Genomic DNA, 17,588 nt, shown 5'->3' with positions numbered 1-17,588 from the left:
CATGCAGCAGGAGTTTCAACTAAAGTGTAAATAATCAGAGTAAATCCTGCATAAAGGACAGGTGAGTGTTACCTGTTTGGGCTGCTCCATGATGTGCAGGAACGGTCCGTCAGCTGAAAACACACAGAACAAACTCAGAGTCAACTTTAACATTCGTTTTGTTTTGCTGATTTCCTCTTGTATTTTGTAGTTTCTGTCTTGTTTTGTCTTTACTTCCTGTTCTTGCAGTTATCCCACATTTCTGTGTATCACCTATGTGGTATTTGGCCCAATCTCCACGTCCCCCCCTTAAACCCTGAACCCTCAGGGACTGAACTGATGCCACCTGGTAGATGGTTGAATGAGAGGCTGCGATGACTTGTAATGGTAAATACAAATGAGACAGCACTGGACATGTCACGTTACTATAATGACACAAAGCATTTTATTTAAAAGTGCCATTTTTTATTTGCTATTTTTTAGAGCCTGATTTGAATGTCTTCCAGGCTCTTATCATTACAGACAAGAAGAAACTATTGAATCATCAAAGTGTTAATAATAGTTATTTTAGTTTAAATGGGTTCAATAAGCAAATTAAAAACAACCAGTTGATGAATAAACCAGGTGTGTAATCCTCCTATTCCTATGATTTCAAGTGTTTTATGTTCTATATTAAATCTCCGATGTTAATGTTTCTGTGTAGGCTAAATGTAATATGTCACACATGTGCTGACCTATTTTCCCTGGAAACCCCTTGTTTCACGTCACACCACCATGACTTGTGGGTAATTCCCTCAGGCATAGTCTGCATCGATGCTAACTTACAGAAAGTGGGCATGAAGGGCTCAAGAAAACCGCTTACAAGCCCTCATGCACCTGACGATGTGCCAGTGGACCGCCCTAAGCCTCAAGCCAAGTCTGTGAGACCGTGAGAGCGGACATTGATAATGGGCCCTAGTCTCATCAGCCTTGCCCTGTATCCTTATGTCTTCCTCCAATCAACATTCAGCCTGCCCTCATGTCTGCCCACTTGTGTGTTGTTACTCAATTAGTCCCCTGTGTATTTAGTCTGTGTGTTTCCCGTGTCTTTGACACTTCGTACCGTTTAATCGGTTTACTATAATCCAGCCTGTTCCCCTGTGCTGTTGTGGATTTTCTTTAATTGCAAGCCTGTTTGTTGCCCGCCTGCCTGGACTTCCTTCCCTAAGTTTATTTGTCATTAAATCATTGTTCCTGCAACCTCTTCATCTGTGTCTTCATTTGGGTCCCAACCCGTATTGTGAAGCTTGTGACACATTCAGAGTTATGAGAGTAATTAAACTTCATAGAGTCCTTTACTTCCAAAAATGTACCTGTTCAAGGTAATATAAGGTGGAAATGGCAGCAAAAATGGTCAGGAGTGTTCATTTATAAATAAGGTCTCTTGGGAATTAGATCCCTCATTTAAAAACATGTGCACAGAGAAAAACAGTTTGCAAAACAGTGCAGTGTAAAGAGTGACACATGAGTGAAACTCCTTATGTGGGACGAGGACACAATAGACCCCTCTTCACTTGGTCAACGATAATGACGTACGCTGGTGTGTGTACGCAGTTAGGTAACGGATGTACAGTCGAGTGCAACAGCTAGTCAGCTATGTAAGAACATCAACCACCAAACATGGTGAATGCAGCCTAAAGAAATGACTCCAGATGGGTGTGCTATTAGTGAGTGGGTAGAATACATTAGCTAGTGGCCACATATGAACATGTATTTGTTGTGTAACATTACAGTGAGACATTATGAGCATCAACTAACTAGATGATCCAACTACGTCAAACAGCAGGACATCAGAGCTTTGACTTCAGTGATGACGCTACAAACAGTCCAGTGGTAGTCGACACGCCAACAGCCTGCAGATGTGGACGCCGCCGGTGTTCCGCTTTAATGAGCGACCATGTTAGCTGGTGACTCTCAGCCGCAATGTTTTACTGTAACAGAATATTTTTACTGCGTAGTTTTAGCATTGTTATTGTCACAGTATTTTTAGGTGGAAATATATCCGTGTTTATTATCTATGCCGACCATTTATGTCAGTTTCCACTAGCAAACACAGATGCAGGTAGAGCTCGAGTCGAGCTGGAATATCCATTCTGATGAATAAACATGTAACAGCCAGACATTTAGTTGCTGCTGACAGCTTTAATTCAACTTTAAAGCTTCTAACTCGTCTGGATGGCAGAGACAATATGCCACCAAGGTTCCCAACATGCATACGCATATTTCTGATGACGTTGGCAGTAAAACGGTCTATAACAGACAGAAAGCGAAAGGTAAAGAAAAAGGTTTAATTTCCCCTTTCCATAATGTTGTCAGATACTTATAACAACAACCCGAGCCTGTCAGCGTTCTCCAATAATGGACCCATTTAAAAAAAAAAAAAAAAAAAGAGTAGTTTGTCCACCACTGCCGACCTCAAGGTCACTGCTTCTACTACTGATGAATCAAATCATTTCTCACATGTAGATTTAAAGAGGAGCCCGTTTCCCCTCTGACTCTGGGCGAGTAACACACTCAAACAGGGAAGTGAGAGCAGAGAAACTCCGCCCCACCGTCTCCACAGAGAACAGACACCAACACGTCATGAAACTCACCTTTCATTTTACCTTCATCACATGGGAAGTTTTTATACAGAAACACACACACACATTCACTTTCCAAAGTGAAAATACAGATTCTGATGTTCTTCCTCCACAGCTGGACCATCCAAAATACTGTTAATATCTGCTCAACTACATCTATCTGACACCTTTGTTACTCTACTAATGGAGATTTTAACACATAAAACACATGAAGAGTTTACAAAATATCACGTTTAGTTATAAATTAAACTCCTCAACAGTTTATACGGCTGTAATGATTAGTCCATAAATCAATCAAGTCAAGTCGATTGACAGTCAGCAGATTAATCCATAATGAAAATAATTATTAATTAATCGTTCAAATTAGCTCCAGCTCAACAACTACAACAGTAAAATCCTACTTTTACATTAATCCTAAATCATAATAATCTAATGATAGTAGAATCAACAGTCAGAGTTGAATACTTTAACTACATTTGACTGATTCTACTGACATAGAACATTTTACTGGAAAACAGTATTTGTACTGTGTGGTATTAGTACTTTAATGTAACAGACTATTTGTACTGTGTGGTATTAGTACTTTAATGTAACAGACTATTTGTACTGTGTGGTATTAGTACTTTAATGTAACAGACTATTTGTACTGTGTGGTATTAGTACTTTAATGTAACAGACTATTTGTACTGTGTGGTATTAGTACTTTAATGTAACAGACTATTTGTACTGTGTGGTATTAGTACTTTAATGTAACAGACTATTTGTACTGTGTGGTATTAGTACTTTAATGTAACAGACTATTTGTACTGTGTGGTATTAGTACTTTAATGTAACAGACTATTTGTACTGTGTGGTATTAGTACTTTAATGTAACAGACTATTTGTACTGTGTGGTATTAGTACTTTAATGTAACAGACTATTTGTACTGTGTGGTATTAGTACTTTAATGTAACAGACTATTTGTACTGTGTGGTATTAGTACTTTAATGTAACAGACTATTTGTACTGTGTGGTATTAGTACTTTAATGTAACAGACTATTTGTACTGTGTGGTATTAGTACTTTAATGTAACAGACTATTTGTACTGTGTGGTATTAGTACTTTAATGTAACAGACTATTTGTACTGTGTGGTATTAGTACTTTAATGTAACAGACTATTTGTACTGTGTGGTATTAGTACTTTAATGTAACAGACTATTTGTACTGTGTGGTATTAGTACTTTAATGTAACAGACTATTTGTACTGTGTGGTATTAGTACTTTTTCTGTAACAGTATGTGAATAGTGTGGTATTAGTACTGTTATTACTTTGTTAGTTGTCTAAGTCTCAGAATGAGACGGGATTTTTCTAAATCTGACACTGTGGACACCCCCTCAGACAAAATCAACACACCTGTAAACAGGAAGTGTATGTATGTTGCTATGAAGTCCCTGTTTATTTGTTAACATGTCAAAGAGTCAAATTCCCTCCATTAAAAGTTTGCTGAATGATCGATGATCAGCTCCTGTTTGAACTGTAACTACAAATGTAATGACAGCGATCATTGGATCACTTTAATCCTTAAGAAAACTTTAAGACATTAAGATTCTCACGCAAGTTCTGCAACGTCTTTTTTCTTACGATTTGTCAGTGGTTTTTTCTGAATGTACATCAGACATAATGATATCCCCAGGAAGTGTAAGTCACGCCAATCTAAATGTGTGTGTATTATGTCTGTGTGTTCACGTTTTATGAACGTTATGAGTTATGACCCAGAGAATATCAGCAGCAAATGTGCAGCCAGTACAATAACTGACTTCCTCTCAGTTTTAAGTTTGATCTAAAACAGAAAAAGCAGAACATATCATATCGGAAATGCTGCAAACAGAATCACAAATCAAAGATGACAACAAGGATTTCCTAGTGGCAGTTCCAACTGTTCAGATACGTTTGTTTTTTAAAGAATATTGACCACCAACAATAAAATAAATTGTCCACCTCAGCTTTTAACTACAAGTGTTAAAAAAAAAAGGTTTTAACTTTAAAGATCCATTGTTTCAATACGGACCAAACAATCCATTAGGTTGACAAACAGATTCACCAACAATAAAGGCACACTACATCATTTCTGATTAAAAAAAGTACTGAATAAATGCACTTAATCAGATCCTTGTTAACTGGAGTCGTGACACATTAAATCAGTTGTCTAATGGAATGTCGGTTTTTGTGTCAAACAATCAGTCAAACAATCAGGCCTGTGTGTTTGTGTAAATGGTTCCCATGGATCACATCAGTTAAAACACAGGTAGTTAGGGCAGTAATACTTGAAGAGGGAGTGCCAAACAAAAAACACTTTTTTTTTTTAATGTGGGATAGCAGGTTTGCAAACTCTGATTTAAGATGAGAGAACCGAGCTCTGATCACAACGTGACACTGATATCTGAAGACAGAAGGTCACTAACGGCTCTTTGAAACTACATCCACCATGTAAAGTGGGAGCTGCCACTGATAGCAAACAGCTGCTGATTGAACATTAGGCCAACAGTTAGATAAAGACATTAAAGAGTAACTGAACACCATGAGCTCCTGATCAGACAGAGCACATTCTTGCAGCCCGGGGCTAATTTCTGTCATTGTTTTTTTCAATGAGCTGCTTTTGCGTTGTTGAGCGCTTCGTGTTTTCCGTTCGACGCACCCCATGTTTTTGAAGGAGCACCCTGAACTCCTCGATTGAAAAAGCGCAAAGAAGCAAACTATCAGTCTAATAGGGGCCTAAACTAAATAAATGAAATGTGATGAAACACATCAAATTTCATGTCACATTTTAACAATGTGTTAATGTTCTTAACTTCTTCTAAAATCTTCAAGGCCACTTCAGAGAGAGAGTGGACCGTTTGGGGCTAATCTACATCATGAAATACAACAATTTGAACGCTCTCTAATCAGACTCCTCCTCGTCTCCCCACACCGTCCTATAGGTTTGACTTTTTCAATAACGACCGTGTTACATTACAATCACAGCACAAGTCTGCTCTCTCCTTTCTGTGGACGGAAATTAAGCTATCAGCACATTACAACATCTGGTGGATCAGTGTTACTGACTGATCATCTGGAATTAGCTTTCATACACTGTGAATACACACCATGGGTCTCATTCATGACATGTTGAAACCGGTGAGTAGATTTGCACATAATTCACTTCTGTTCTAAAATCCTGACCATGTCTGTGGTTCATGATTTTGTCAATCAATCGTAAACTGACTGCTGGTCAACATTTAGCCGAGACCCCGCCCTTGTAGCACCATATAAGGAGGTGATGGTTACTAAGTAGATCCTGTCGACATGTGGACAAAGAGCAAGCAAGAAAAGAGAGGGGGAGAAAGAAAAACTTCTCGGACGCTGAGATTGAAGCTATTTTTGTAAAGTTCTGTGGTTTAATAAACTGGATGATGTTATCTTGTTACTGTACCGCGTTAATCTGGCGCTCAAATACTATATGAACAACTTCGACAGGTACGGTGGTTGACAAGGTGACTTTACAAAAGCGCTCCCCCGCGGGGCTCCAGGATAGCTCAGTAGTAGAGTTGTTGCCCCACGTCACCGAGGCTCAATCCTCACCACAGCGGCCCCGGGTTTGAATCCGACCAGCAGCCCTTTCTGCAATGTCAGCCCCATCTCTCTCTCTCCCCCTTTCACTCTCTCTCTCAATAAAAGGCAAAAACAGCCCCCCCCCCAAAAAAAAACAACTTTTGAAAAGTGCTAACGTAACGTGAGTGTAATAGTGTGCTGGTGGGGTCCCTGCTCCCTGCCACTAGGAGACTACAGCTGGGAGGAGAGGAGACGGCCAATTCGGAGATGGAGATGCTAGAGTATGCAATGGCTGAAATCCAGTTGATAGCTGCAATGGTCCGTTTACTAAGCTGGCGTGGCTCTCCTCCCAGCGAACTGGACTCCCAGCGGCAGGGAGTGAGGCACAGGCACCTCGGGGGTGTAACTCTCATTAATCCTAAATCCATCAAATTCCATGCCATATCACCATTTTCCAAGCTACTCTAGCGGCCATGTTTGTTTCAGTCCTTCAGCCACTCTAAAACCAGAACTGAACAAGTTTTTTCTGTTGCTGCTCCCAGGCTTGAATAGCCTCCCGTCCCACATTACATCCTGGTCCACCACTGACAATTTTAAATCAAATTTAAAGACCTTCTTTCACTTGCTTTTTAGTTATGTTTGAAGCACACCAATGGCTTTTGTCTTCATTTATTTTGAACGGCCTCTTACTGGTCTTTAATCTACCGGTGGTTTTAATTTTTACTTGTATTGTATTACATTACCTTGTATGTCTTTAATTATGCATACCTGTATTGAGACAGATCATAACCCATCCGCCTAAACTAGAAATCACTTTGGATCGACTCACGTTGTTATGTGCTCAATGTGCTATATAAATAAACTGGCTCGATGCTACATCAAGGCTTTTTGTAATATGGAAGTGGGTGTGGTTTCATCTCTCAAACCTTTGCCCACTTTTCCAAAGGGGGGGGGTTAGGGTTCGACCTGAGGGAGAATTCACACTTCAAGCTCTTTAAAATAAGGTGTGAAGGTGAGACTCTCACCTGTCCGCAGGGAGGTGGTCTGAGACATTGCAGGAAAATGTGTAAACTCCCACGATTGGTCCAACATGATGTTGTCGAAAATCTGAAAGAAAAAGTCATACATGAAGTCAGGACACTTCGAGGTGAAACCTTTCCACAACAAAAGCTAAATGTAGAAATGTCGCTGTCAATTATTAATGAATGGATCAGGTAATAAGTACAGAAAGTAAAGACTTAAAGTCAAAGATGATGTCCTAAAATGTCTTGTTTCGTCCACAACTCAAATAAATCCAGTATATTGTCATAGAAGAGTAAAGAAACCATATTCACAAGAAGCTGGAATCAGAGAAGTTTTAATTTTTTTCTTAGTAACTCAAACAAATAAATCCATTATCAAAATAGTTGGCAATTAATTTATTGGTTGACAAGTAATTGATCAATGGTAATGATTTTTGCAGCTCTAATCCATTTCATCATTATGATTCGATTTTGTAGATTTTATACCTCAACTTCTATGCTCAAATCATCGTCATCTTTTAATGGAGGCCACTTCTGGGACGGAGTATTTCTTTCACACGGCAAGTATGTATTTTAACATGACAAGTTACGAGTCACTGAGAAAGAAGTGTCTGTTTTCTGGTCCTGGATCAGGGCTACAACTTTTAATATGGCAAGATATTTTATTCATAATAATTAGGTAAATCTTGTTATAACACAATATGTGGCTTGCTGTATTACTGTACAAAAAGAAGAACAGTTAGAGGTGAGTTTACCTGGTTGGAAGTATGAAGGTAGTGGTCGTCTCCAGCCATGGTGTCTGCAGGTCAAAGGTCAAAATACAAATTACACTCACAGTCTAACATGCACTAGTAAATACATGTATTACTCTGCACTATACTGTTTATTTATAATTTAACTATTTTAAACGCCTAGAAACATTCCTACCTAGGCATATATACATACACATATATATATATATATATATACACATACATATATATATATATATACATATATATATATATACATACATATATATATATATATATATATATATATACATACATATATATATATATATATATATATATATATATATATGTATATATATATATATATATATATGTATATATATATATATATATATATACATACACATATATATATATATATATATATATATATATATATATATATATATATATATATAATTGATTTTTTGTTTTAATATTTTATTAAAATAACTATTATTATGATCATTCAAATAATTTAGTGCATTACTTTTTATAATAACATTTCTGTATTAAGTATACAATACATCATGTATTATTTACATTAAATATTATGTTGTGTATTCTTTTAATAAAATGATTGTTCTCTATAATAAATAATCCCTTTGAAACTTGTTGCTGCTTCGTGCCGCGCGTTCACGCACATGAACGCGCCTGTGTAAACCGTGCTAGCCCTCCGGCTAACAGTTAGCTAGCGCTACCGGACTGTTTTTGTTACTCGTGTCATTAAAGCGACAGTTGAAAAAATAAATTGTAATAATCAGTTAATACGTCTACAGCACCAACAGAACCACAGTGACTGTCTGACTCGTGTCTTCATACATTACAGTGAGAGTCAGTGCAAACCGCCTACCTGTCCTAGCTAACTGGAGGCTAGCCCTCAAAGGTTCCGTAACACGAAACTCCATTCAAAATTCTGCCAGTTAAACGGTTGTTTCACTACCCACCTTAAGAAATTGAAGTGTAAAACATAGCGCATCACTTTATAGAGCCAGTCGAATCCCGTCCTGTTTTCGGCAAACATAAAACCAACATAACAGTTTTACTTTAAATATAAGTTTCGGCTTTTTCCACAGTGTCTTTCGGTGCCGAGAAAACGTGGACCGCGGTAGGAAATCGAGCAAGTAAAGTTATTTTAAATTCGAACTGCGACTAACAGGAATTCATGTTGAGTACACAAGCCGAACTCACCAGTGGCTGTCATTGTTTCAAAACCTATACTTAGTGCTGAAGTACGAAATCCATGCGTTTGCTGACAAGAAATGAAACTTCAAGTTGCCATTATTAAGACTTGAGTTTGGTGTGACGTTCTCAAAGATACCTGGCTAACAAGGAAGTGAGTAGCATAACAAAGCAAGCTGCCACTGTTGTGGCACTGTTACCCACTGTAACAACTGTAAATGGTGATAAATGGTGATAAATGTGAATATAGTTGGCCCTAATGTGAAGTGTGCGGTTGACGTGTTCTTACCTGCTTACTTCGCTCGGGGTAACAGTCGGATTTTCAACATGAACAATGAGTGACAGTCCTCAATCTACTTCACTTCGGTTGACTTTTGCACATCATTTCGCCATGCTCGCGCTGAACCAGCGGATCCATTTACAACGACCAGGTTTAATTGGAGTGCGTCATGACGCGAGACGACGGCGTCAATCGAGTTAGAGAAAATAGTTTTAATCCGAGAGAGTACAGTGATGTTTAATCCCAAGAGCAAGCAGCCAAAATCCTTCAGGTGAAGTTTGTCTTAGTTGTTCATAAAGTTGATTTCCTTCCCCACTGGAAATTCCCTGTGACGTACAGAGAGGAGGCAATATATGAAGAGGTCTCACTCTTAGGCCGAAATATTGTCTTTATATCTAAAAGTATGTTTTGTAAAAAAAAAAAACGAAGAAAAAAAGTCTCCTTTTTTGTTTTATATTGCAGAACAGCAACTGAACTAATTGTAATCATGTCTGTACAACAAACTTCAAAGAATTCAAATATTCTAAAAAAAACTAAAAAACAATTGAAACGAAGAAAATGTAATCCAACATTAACGTTTAACCCACAGACATGAAGACAATGCTAAAAAGGTTAAATTAAATAAATCCAACTAAGAGTGAAACGTTTATGCTATTTACAAAATAATACAAATAAAATAAATCTATGCGTAAGAAAAAGTAACAAATAATATAAAAATAATCAATCTATCCATCCATCCATCCATCCATCGTCTACCGCTTATCCTGTATTCAGGGTCGCGGGGGGGCTGGAGCCGATCCCAGCTATCATTGGGTGAAGGCAGGGCACACCCTGGACAGGTAACCAGTCTATCACAGGGAGACATGTAGAGACAGACAGGTAACCAGTCTACCACAGGGCTGACATGTAGAGACAGACAGGTAACCGGTCTATCACAGGGAGACATGTAGAGACAGACAGGTAACCAGTCTATCACAGGGAGACATGTAGAGACAGACAGGTAACCAGTCTATCACAGGGAGACATGTAGAGACAGACAGGTAACCAGTCTATCACAGGGCTGACATGTAGAGACAGACAGGTAACCAGTCTATCACAGGGATACATGTAGAGACAGACAGGTAACCAGTCTATCACAGGGCTGACATGTAGAGACAGACAGGTAACCAGTCTATCACAGGGAGACATGAAGAGAGAGACATTTTTTTTTCAAGGTATGAAAATAATCATTTATATAACATTTAAAAAAATTAATACACAAAGTTTTAAATTGCAATAAATGCGTCAAAAATAAATAGAAATCTGGGTTTCAATACAGTCGATCTCCTACAGTTTAGCCTGGGACTGTGAGGTACCCAGTTAACCGTGTGTGGCCGCGAGGAGGCACTGTAGGAGTCTTGGTGGTGGAGAGGCTATGTACCGGCAGGAGGAGACAAACTCTGCTCCTCTTTTCACCCCCAAAGGAGGCTAGCCGGTGGCCGTAGCTGAAAGCAGAAGGAAGCAAGTAGAAGCAACATGCAACATGCACTAGCTACAAGCACTACTACCACAGTACTGCACTGACGCTTCACACACACCCTGTGTGTCAGACACACACACACACACACACACACACACACACACACACACACACACACACACACACACACACACACACACACACACACACACACACACACACACATGATGTCACATGACCATTTTTGTTGGATGGAATGGAATGATGTCATTCATTCTTATTTTGAACTTGTATATGGGTTTGTTTTTTGACACATATTTTTGTGTTTTTTTAAATACATACATATATTTTTATATATATGTATACAATGTGGGAAAACCTGAGCGCCAGGAGAAAACCCTAAAGTGCATATTGGGATTGGGATTTAGTGGGAAACCTGGTAACCAGGAGACCCACGCAGACACAGGGAGTATATGCAAACTCCACACAGAGGGACGGGTGGCAGCGTCTCTGTGAGGCTGCAGTGCTGAACACTGAGCCACCGTGCTGCTGAATGAGGGGGAGGGGGGGGGGGGGGGGGGGGGGGGAGTGGGTGGAAGGAGTGGTGAGGTAGATGGAGGTGACGGAGGTGACGGAGGTAGATGAGGAGGGAGGGAGGAAGGATGGAGAGTCGAAGGGGTGAAGGGTGGAGAGGGGAAGGGGTGAAGGGTGGAGAGGGGAAGGTGGGAAGGCTGGAGAGGGGAAGGGGGGAGTTACTGTTGTCCAGCCTCCGCTGAACAACCGGCAGCCTCCTCCACCTTGCTGTCGCTGCCACACCGGTTTTCCTGGTGGCTGAACATACCCCTCTTCTTTTGCTTCTCCTCCTGCTCTTTCTCCTCCTTCTCCTGCTTGGCTTTCTTCTTCATCTCCTTCTCGTGCATCTTGTCCTTCATCCTTTGCAGCTCTGCCTGCGGGTCCTGGATCTTCTTCTTGAGGAGAGAGAAGACTACTCTCCTCTTCTTCAGTTTCAGACAGAGCTTCTCCAGGTCCTTGTTGTCGTCCTGGACCTCTATGACTTTGCAAAGAACATGCAAACCCGAACCTGAACTGGGACTTGAACCCTCTTGCTGTGAGGCGACGGGTTTTGTGACCATCAAAAAATAATCAACTCAAGGAAAACAGTGAGAAAAGACCAAAGCTTAATTACACATTAAAAGGCTGGTAAATAATTTAATTATATATCAATGAATTGAATCCATCTCAGTTACAAATTATGATTAATTAATTTAACTTTCAGCATTGTTTGCTTGTGTAAAAATATATATATATATTTTTTTTTTAAGTGTATTAAATTCCTTATTTTTGTCTTTTTGTCTCTTAAAAAAGTATTTCTTGACCTCAGAGGAAAGTTAAATGTTTGTAAGGTGATGTTTTGAATTGATTATATTCAGAGATCAGATAAGAGAATCAGGCACTGCTGCCTCATGTAATTTATTACGTCAACGCAGGTTTCCTGCAAATGTAATACAAGATCACACGGAAACAATCATTTTAAACATCAGTACATTTTGTTGACGTGCGTTGTGTGGATTATTCTGTTTCTGATGTTAAGTTTTACAAATGTCACATAGATTGAAACCCAGATTTGTATTTATTTTTGACGCATTCATTGCAATTTAAAGCTTTGTGTATGAATCTTTTTTAAATGTTATATAAATGATTATGGGCTGCACGGTGGTGTAGTGGGTAGCACTCTCGCCTCACAGCAAGAGGGTCCCAGGTTCGATTCCCGGGTCGTCCCGGGTTCCTTCTGTGTGGAGTTTACATGTTCTCCCTGTGTAAGCGTGGGTTCTCTCCGGGTTCTCCGGCTTCCTCCCACAGTCCAAAGACATGCAGGATGGGGATAGGTTCATTGGTGACTCTAAATTGCCCGTAGGTGTGAATGTGAGCGTGAATGGTTGTTTGTCTCTACATGTCTCCCTGTGATAGACTGGCGTCCTGTCCGGGGTGTACCCTGCCTTCACCCAATGACAGCTGGGATCGGCTCCAGCCCCCCGTGACCCTGAATACAGGATAAGCGGTAAACAATGGATGGATGGATGGACGGATGGATAAATGATTATTTTCATACCTTGAAAACAAAATGGGTACAAAATGTGAAGTCTGTCTTCTCAACAAAGGTAACAATGACTTCATGTTTTATTGGGTTTTATATTTGGCTGGTTTGCATTGTATTGTATGTTGGCCTGTATGTATTTGAATAATAATACGTTTTTAAGAGGAGTCCTCCATGGTGCAGGGAGCTCAGTGAACACATTCATCCTCAGCAGAGGTGGAAGAAGTACTCCGATCATAAAAGTACTAATACCACAAATCTGAAAATCATAGTCTTACATTCAAAATGTTACTCAAGGAAAAGTGTTCAAAAAGTAAAAGCATTAATTATTCCCAATATTATATGCATATATTATTTTATTATAATTATTGATGCATTAATACGTTTCAATTCACTTTTATTTTAAGTATTAGGTAGCAGAAAATAGAAATACTCGAGTAAGGTAAAAGTACCTTATGGTTGTACATAAGTACAGCGGACTACTGGTGTAAAAATACTTGAGTAAATGCATTTAGTTCATTTCCACCACTGAGCATTAGTGGGCTGACCCTGAGGATCACCAGCCTGATGATGTCACAGAGAAGATCTTTTCAGACAATTGCTGAAGTGCAGAGTGAGACCTCTGTCTGTCACAGACCATCTTTGGGGAAGGCTGATTTGTTTACCTTATGCCCCCTGCTGGTCAGCCACAGCAGCACCACAGGGGGAAGTTCTCTAATAATAATAATAATAATAATAATAATAATAATAATACATTTTATTTGTATAGCGCTTTTCAAAGATTCTCAAAGACACTTTACATATACAATACAAATCAATACATTAAAACAAGTACAGTTAAAAACAGGCAGATTATAAGTGAGTGCATTAAAAACAAGCAGGCTATTTTTAAGAAATAAGTTACGTTAAAAAGATGTAATGTGAAGTTATAAAACGGTTAAAAAGATGTAATGTGAAGTTATAAAACGGTTAAAAAGATGTAATGTGAAGTTATAAAACGGTTAAAAAGATGTAATGTGAAGTTATAAAACGGTTAAAAAGATGTAATGTGAAGTTATAAAACGGTTAAAAAGATATAATGTGAAGTTATAAAACGTTAAAAAGATGTAATGTGAAGTTATAAAACGGTTAAAAAGATGTAATGTGAAGTTATAAAACGGTTAAAAAGATATAATGTGAAGTTATAAAACGTTAAAAAGATGTAATGTGAAGTTATAAAACGGTTAAAAAGATGTAATGTGAAGTTATAAAACGGTTAAAAAGATGTAATGTGAAGTTATAAAACGGTTAAAAAGATGTACTGTGAAGTTATAAAATGGTTAAAAGATGTAATGTGAAGTTATAAAACGTTAAAAATATGTAATGTGAAGTTATAAAACGGTTAAAAAGATGTAATGTGAAGTTATAAAACGGTTAAAAAGCAGGCTCATTTAAAAACAAGTCTGTGATGCAAAACAGATAAAATGAAATAGTGGATTATTGGGGGTTGAAGGCAATTCTGAAGAGGTGGGGTTTGATGAGTGATTTGAAGGTGGGCTGGTCAGTGCAGGCTCGGATGTGTGCGGGAAGTGAGTTCCAGAGGGAGGGGGCAGCAATTGAAAAGGCTCTGTCGCCCCAGGTATGGTGCTTGGTCCTGACAGGTGGGGAGAGGAGGTTTGTGTCGGAGGAGCGAAGGTTACGGGGGGGGAGAGTGATGGTGGAGCAGGTTGGTGAGGTAGGAAGGGGCCTGGTTGTGGAGGGCTTTGTGGGTGAGGAGCGTACTTTGTATTCAATGCTTTGGGGAACAGGGAGCCAGTGGAGATTTTGCAGAACAGGGGTGATGTGGTCATGGGAGCGGGTGTTGTAGTTTGTTTTGATTTTGGCAGGTGAACCGTAGAGGATGCTATTGCAGTAGTCTATTCTGGATGTGATGAATGCATGAATCAAAGTTTCGGCAGCAGAGAAGGTGAGTGATGGGCGGAGACGAGCAATGTTCTTGAGGTGAAAAAAGGCAGTCCTGGTGGTGTGGTTTATGTGTTGTTGAAATGTGAGGTTGCTGTTGAAAATGACTCCAAGGTTGCGCAGGTGTAGGGACGGGGACAGAGTGGAGTTGTCGACTGAGAGAGTGAAGTTGTCGACGGAGAGAGTGAAGTTGTGGATGTTTTTGATGAGGGATTTGGGGCCGATGGTTATCATGTCTGTTTTGTCACAGTTGAGTTGAAGGAAGTTGTTTTGCATCCAGGTTTTTAATTCAGTGAGGCAGGTGGTCAGAGTGGAGCAGGTGGCTGTGGTGATGGATTTGGTGGAGATGTAGATCTGGACGTCGTCAGCGTAGCAGTGGAAGTGGAGACCATGTTTGCGAATAATGTTGCAGAGGGGGAGGATGTAGAGGATGAAGAAAAGAGGACCAAGCACCGAACCTTGGGGGACGCCTTGGGACAGGGGAACAGTGGAGGAAGTGCAGTTATTAATGCTGATGAATTGCTGTCTGTTGGTGAGGTAGGAGCGGAGCCAGGAGAGTGCAGTGCCAGTGATGTTGTAGTAGTTTTCCAGACGGGAGAGGAGAATGGAGTGGTTGATGGTGTCGAAGGCTGCAGTGAGGTCAAGCATGATGAGGATGGAGAGATGGCCGAGTCAGAGGAGAGGAGGAGGTCGTTGGTGACTTTTAGGAGGGCTGTTTCGGTGCTGTGTTGTGGGCGGAATCCAGATTGAAATGGTTCATACAGGTGATTAGAGGAGAGGTGGGTTTTGAGTTGAGCAGCGACGACACGTTCCAGGATTTTTGACAGAAAGGGAAGATTGGAGATGGGCCGGAAGTTGGACATGATGTCGGGGCTGAGACCTGGTTTCTTGAGGATGGGGGTGACAGCAGCAAGTTTGAGTGGAGTGGGGACAGAACCAGAGATGAGGGAGGAATTTATGATTTTGACGAGGAGTGGGGTGACGGATGGAAGACAGGTTGGGAGGGCTGATGGGATGGGATCTAGGGTGCGGGTGGAGGTTTTCATGCCGTTAGTGAGTTGAGGTAGGTCCATGGATGACAGCAGGGAGAACTGTGACAGGCACTGGGAGTGTGAAGGGGTGGGATTCTGTGGTGGGGTTGAGGGAGCCGGGGAGGTGGTCAGGTTGCTGTAGATGATGTTGATTTTATTTTGGAAAAATGACAGAAAGGAGTTACATGTTTCCATTGTGAAAGCTGTAGAGATGTTATTGGGGGGGGTTGAGAAGTTTGTTGATTGTGGAAAAAAGAGTCTTGGGGTTGTTGGAGCGGAGCCAGAGTGTAGGAGGTGTGAGTGGTAAGTGGACCAGGCTGTGTTGAGAGCAGTTTTGTATATGTGACAGTAGGATTGTAACCTAAAACAGAATTCAAATTCATTTCAGTTTTTAGAAAAACATTTTGGGTGCTTTAAAACGTATTTCAAATTATTTAAATTACAACCTTTTTTGCTTGTAAATGTATTAACATGCATGCTATGCATTGCATGTTTGCACATCAGTATAAAATATTATCATTGCCAACATTATTCTCTACCCTATTTCAATTTAATGTTCCATTATTAATGGGAGACACTGGCTTAAACATTGTTTTTCATTTTGTAATGTTCTATTTATCTTCCATAATATCCTTCTTTCAGACCAGGGGAAAGAAAACATCCAGAATAAACATTTAGCTGTTTATTTCCTAGATTCCACCTAATTTCACCTAAAGTAACCATTAGAGAATGCCTCATCTACTTATTTAAACATAACTTTTAATGCAAAAATAATTATCTTTATATGAGTAATGAGCTTGAGAACTGGATATTTTTCGATATTCCTGTAATAATAATATATATCCATACATACTAATATATATTATATCTCAACGTTTTAGTCCTGCTCTATGTGGGAGGTATAGTATAAATGAAATTGAATTGAATCTTCAAGTAGGAATAAGAATGCTCTCTACCAAGAAAAAGTAAATCAATCATCCATCCATCCATCCATCCATCCATTTTCTACCGCTTATCCTGTATTCAGGGTCGCGGGTAAATCAATCAATTTGTAACAATTATTGGATTTAATTATTGGCATCAAACTATACTTGAAGTATTTATCATGAAGAATGACCCGTTTCTGAATCATATTGAATGCTACAGCAGCATGGAGCTAATTCTAACTTTTCATATATTTATAATAAAACATCATCATGTTTCATTATAAATATAAGTGAATATATATATATATATATATGGTATATACCGGTATATATACTGTATATATATATATATATATATATTTGTACAAAGATCTGTTGGCGGTCCAGGAGGCCGTCCAGCACGTCAGTATGGTCACAAACCTTCCGTCACTACAGCGATGGAGAAAATCCACTGCAAGGACGGAGAGGTTAAGGGACTGAAGCAGTTCGAGGATGAATACTGGACAGAAAGGACAAACTTCTGTCACATGATTCACAAGCGCAAAGTGCGTGTGAACCATCTGGAGAGTCTCATGGAGATCCGAGAGAAGGAGTTCAGAGCTGAAATCAAGAAAAGCTACGAAACCGCAAAACAGCAGGAGTCTGAGATCTACCAGCTGAAGAGAAAGCTTCAGGCGCAGGAGGAGAAGGCAGAAGCTGCACAGCTCC

General features: G+C 39.6%; 1 protein-coding gene across 4 annotated transcripts in view; it reads right to left on the bottom strand.

Annotated features, from left to right (window-relative positions):
* nfkb1 (nuclear factor of kappa light polypeptide gene enhancer in B-cells 1) overlaps window positions 1-9,760 on the bottom strand; it is a 42,871-nt gene extending 33,111 nt beyond the window's left edge. The window contains exons 1-4 of one of the 4 annotated variants that reach the window (XM_084009544.1): window positions 9,438-9,760; window positions 7,949-7,992; window positions 7,197-7,278; window positions 73-113 (exon numbers count right to left, since the gene is read on the bottom strand). In XM_084009544.1, the coding sequence (XP_083865670.1) occupies window positions 73-113; window positions 7,197-7,278; window positions 7,949-7,987 (162 nt within the window). In that variant the 5' untranslated portion in view covers window positions 7,988-7,992; window positions 9,438-9,760. Of the gene's footprint in view, window positions 1-72; window positions 114-7,196; window positions 7,279-7,948; window positions 7,993-8,913; window positions 8,936-9,437 lie in introns of those variants that run through there. The other 3 variants (XM_084009546.1, XM_084009547.1, XM_084009545.1) reach the window with 3 other exon arrangements.
* Window positions 9,761-17,588: the final 7,828 nt, after the last annotated feature.

The sequence above is a fragment of the Eutrigla gurnardus genome, assembly GCF_963514095.1.
Source record: "Eutrigla gurnardus genome assembly, chromosome: 5".
NCBI lineage: Eukaryota > Metazoa > Chordata > Actinopteri > Perciformes > Triglidae > Eutrigla > Eutrigla gurnardus.
This window is presented reverse-complemented; position numbering and strand designations above follow the sequence as displayed.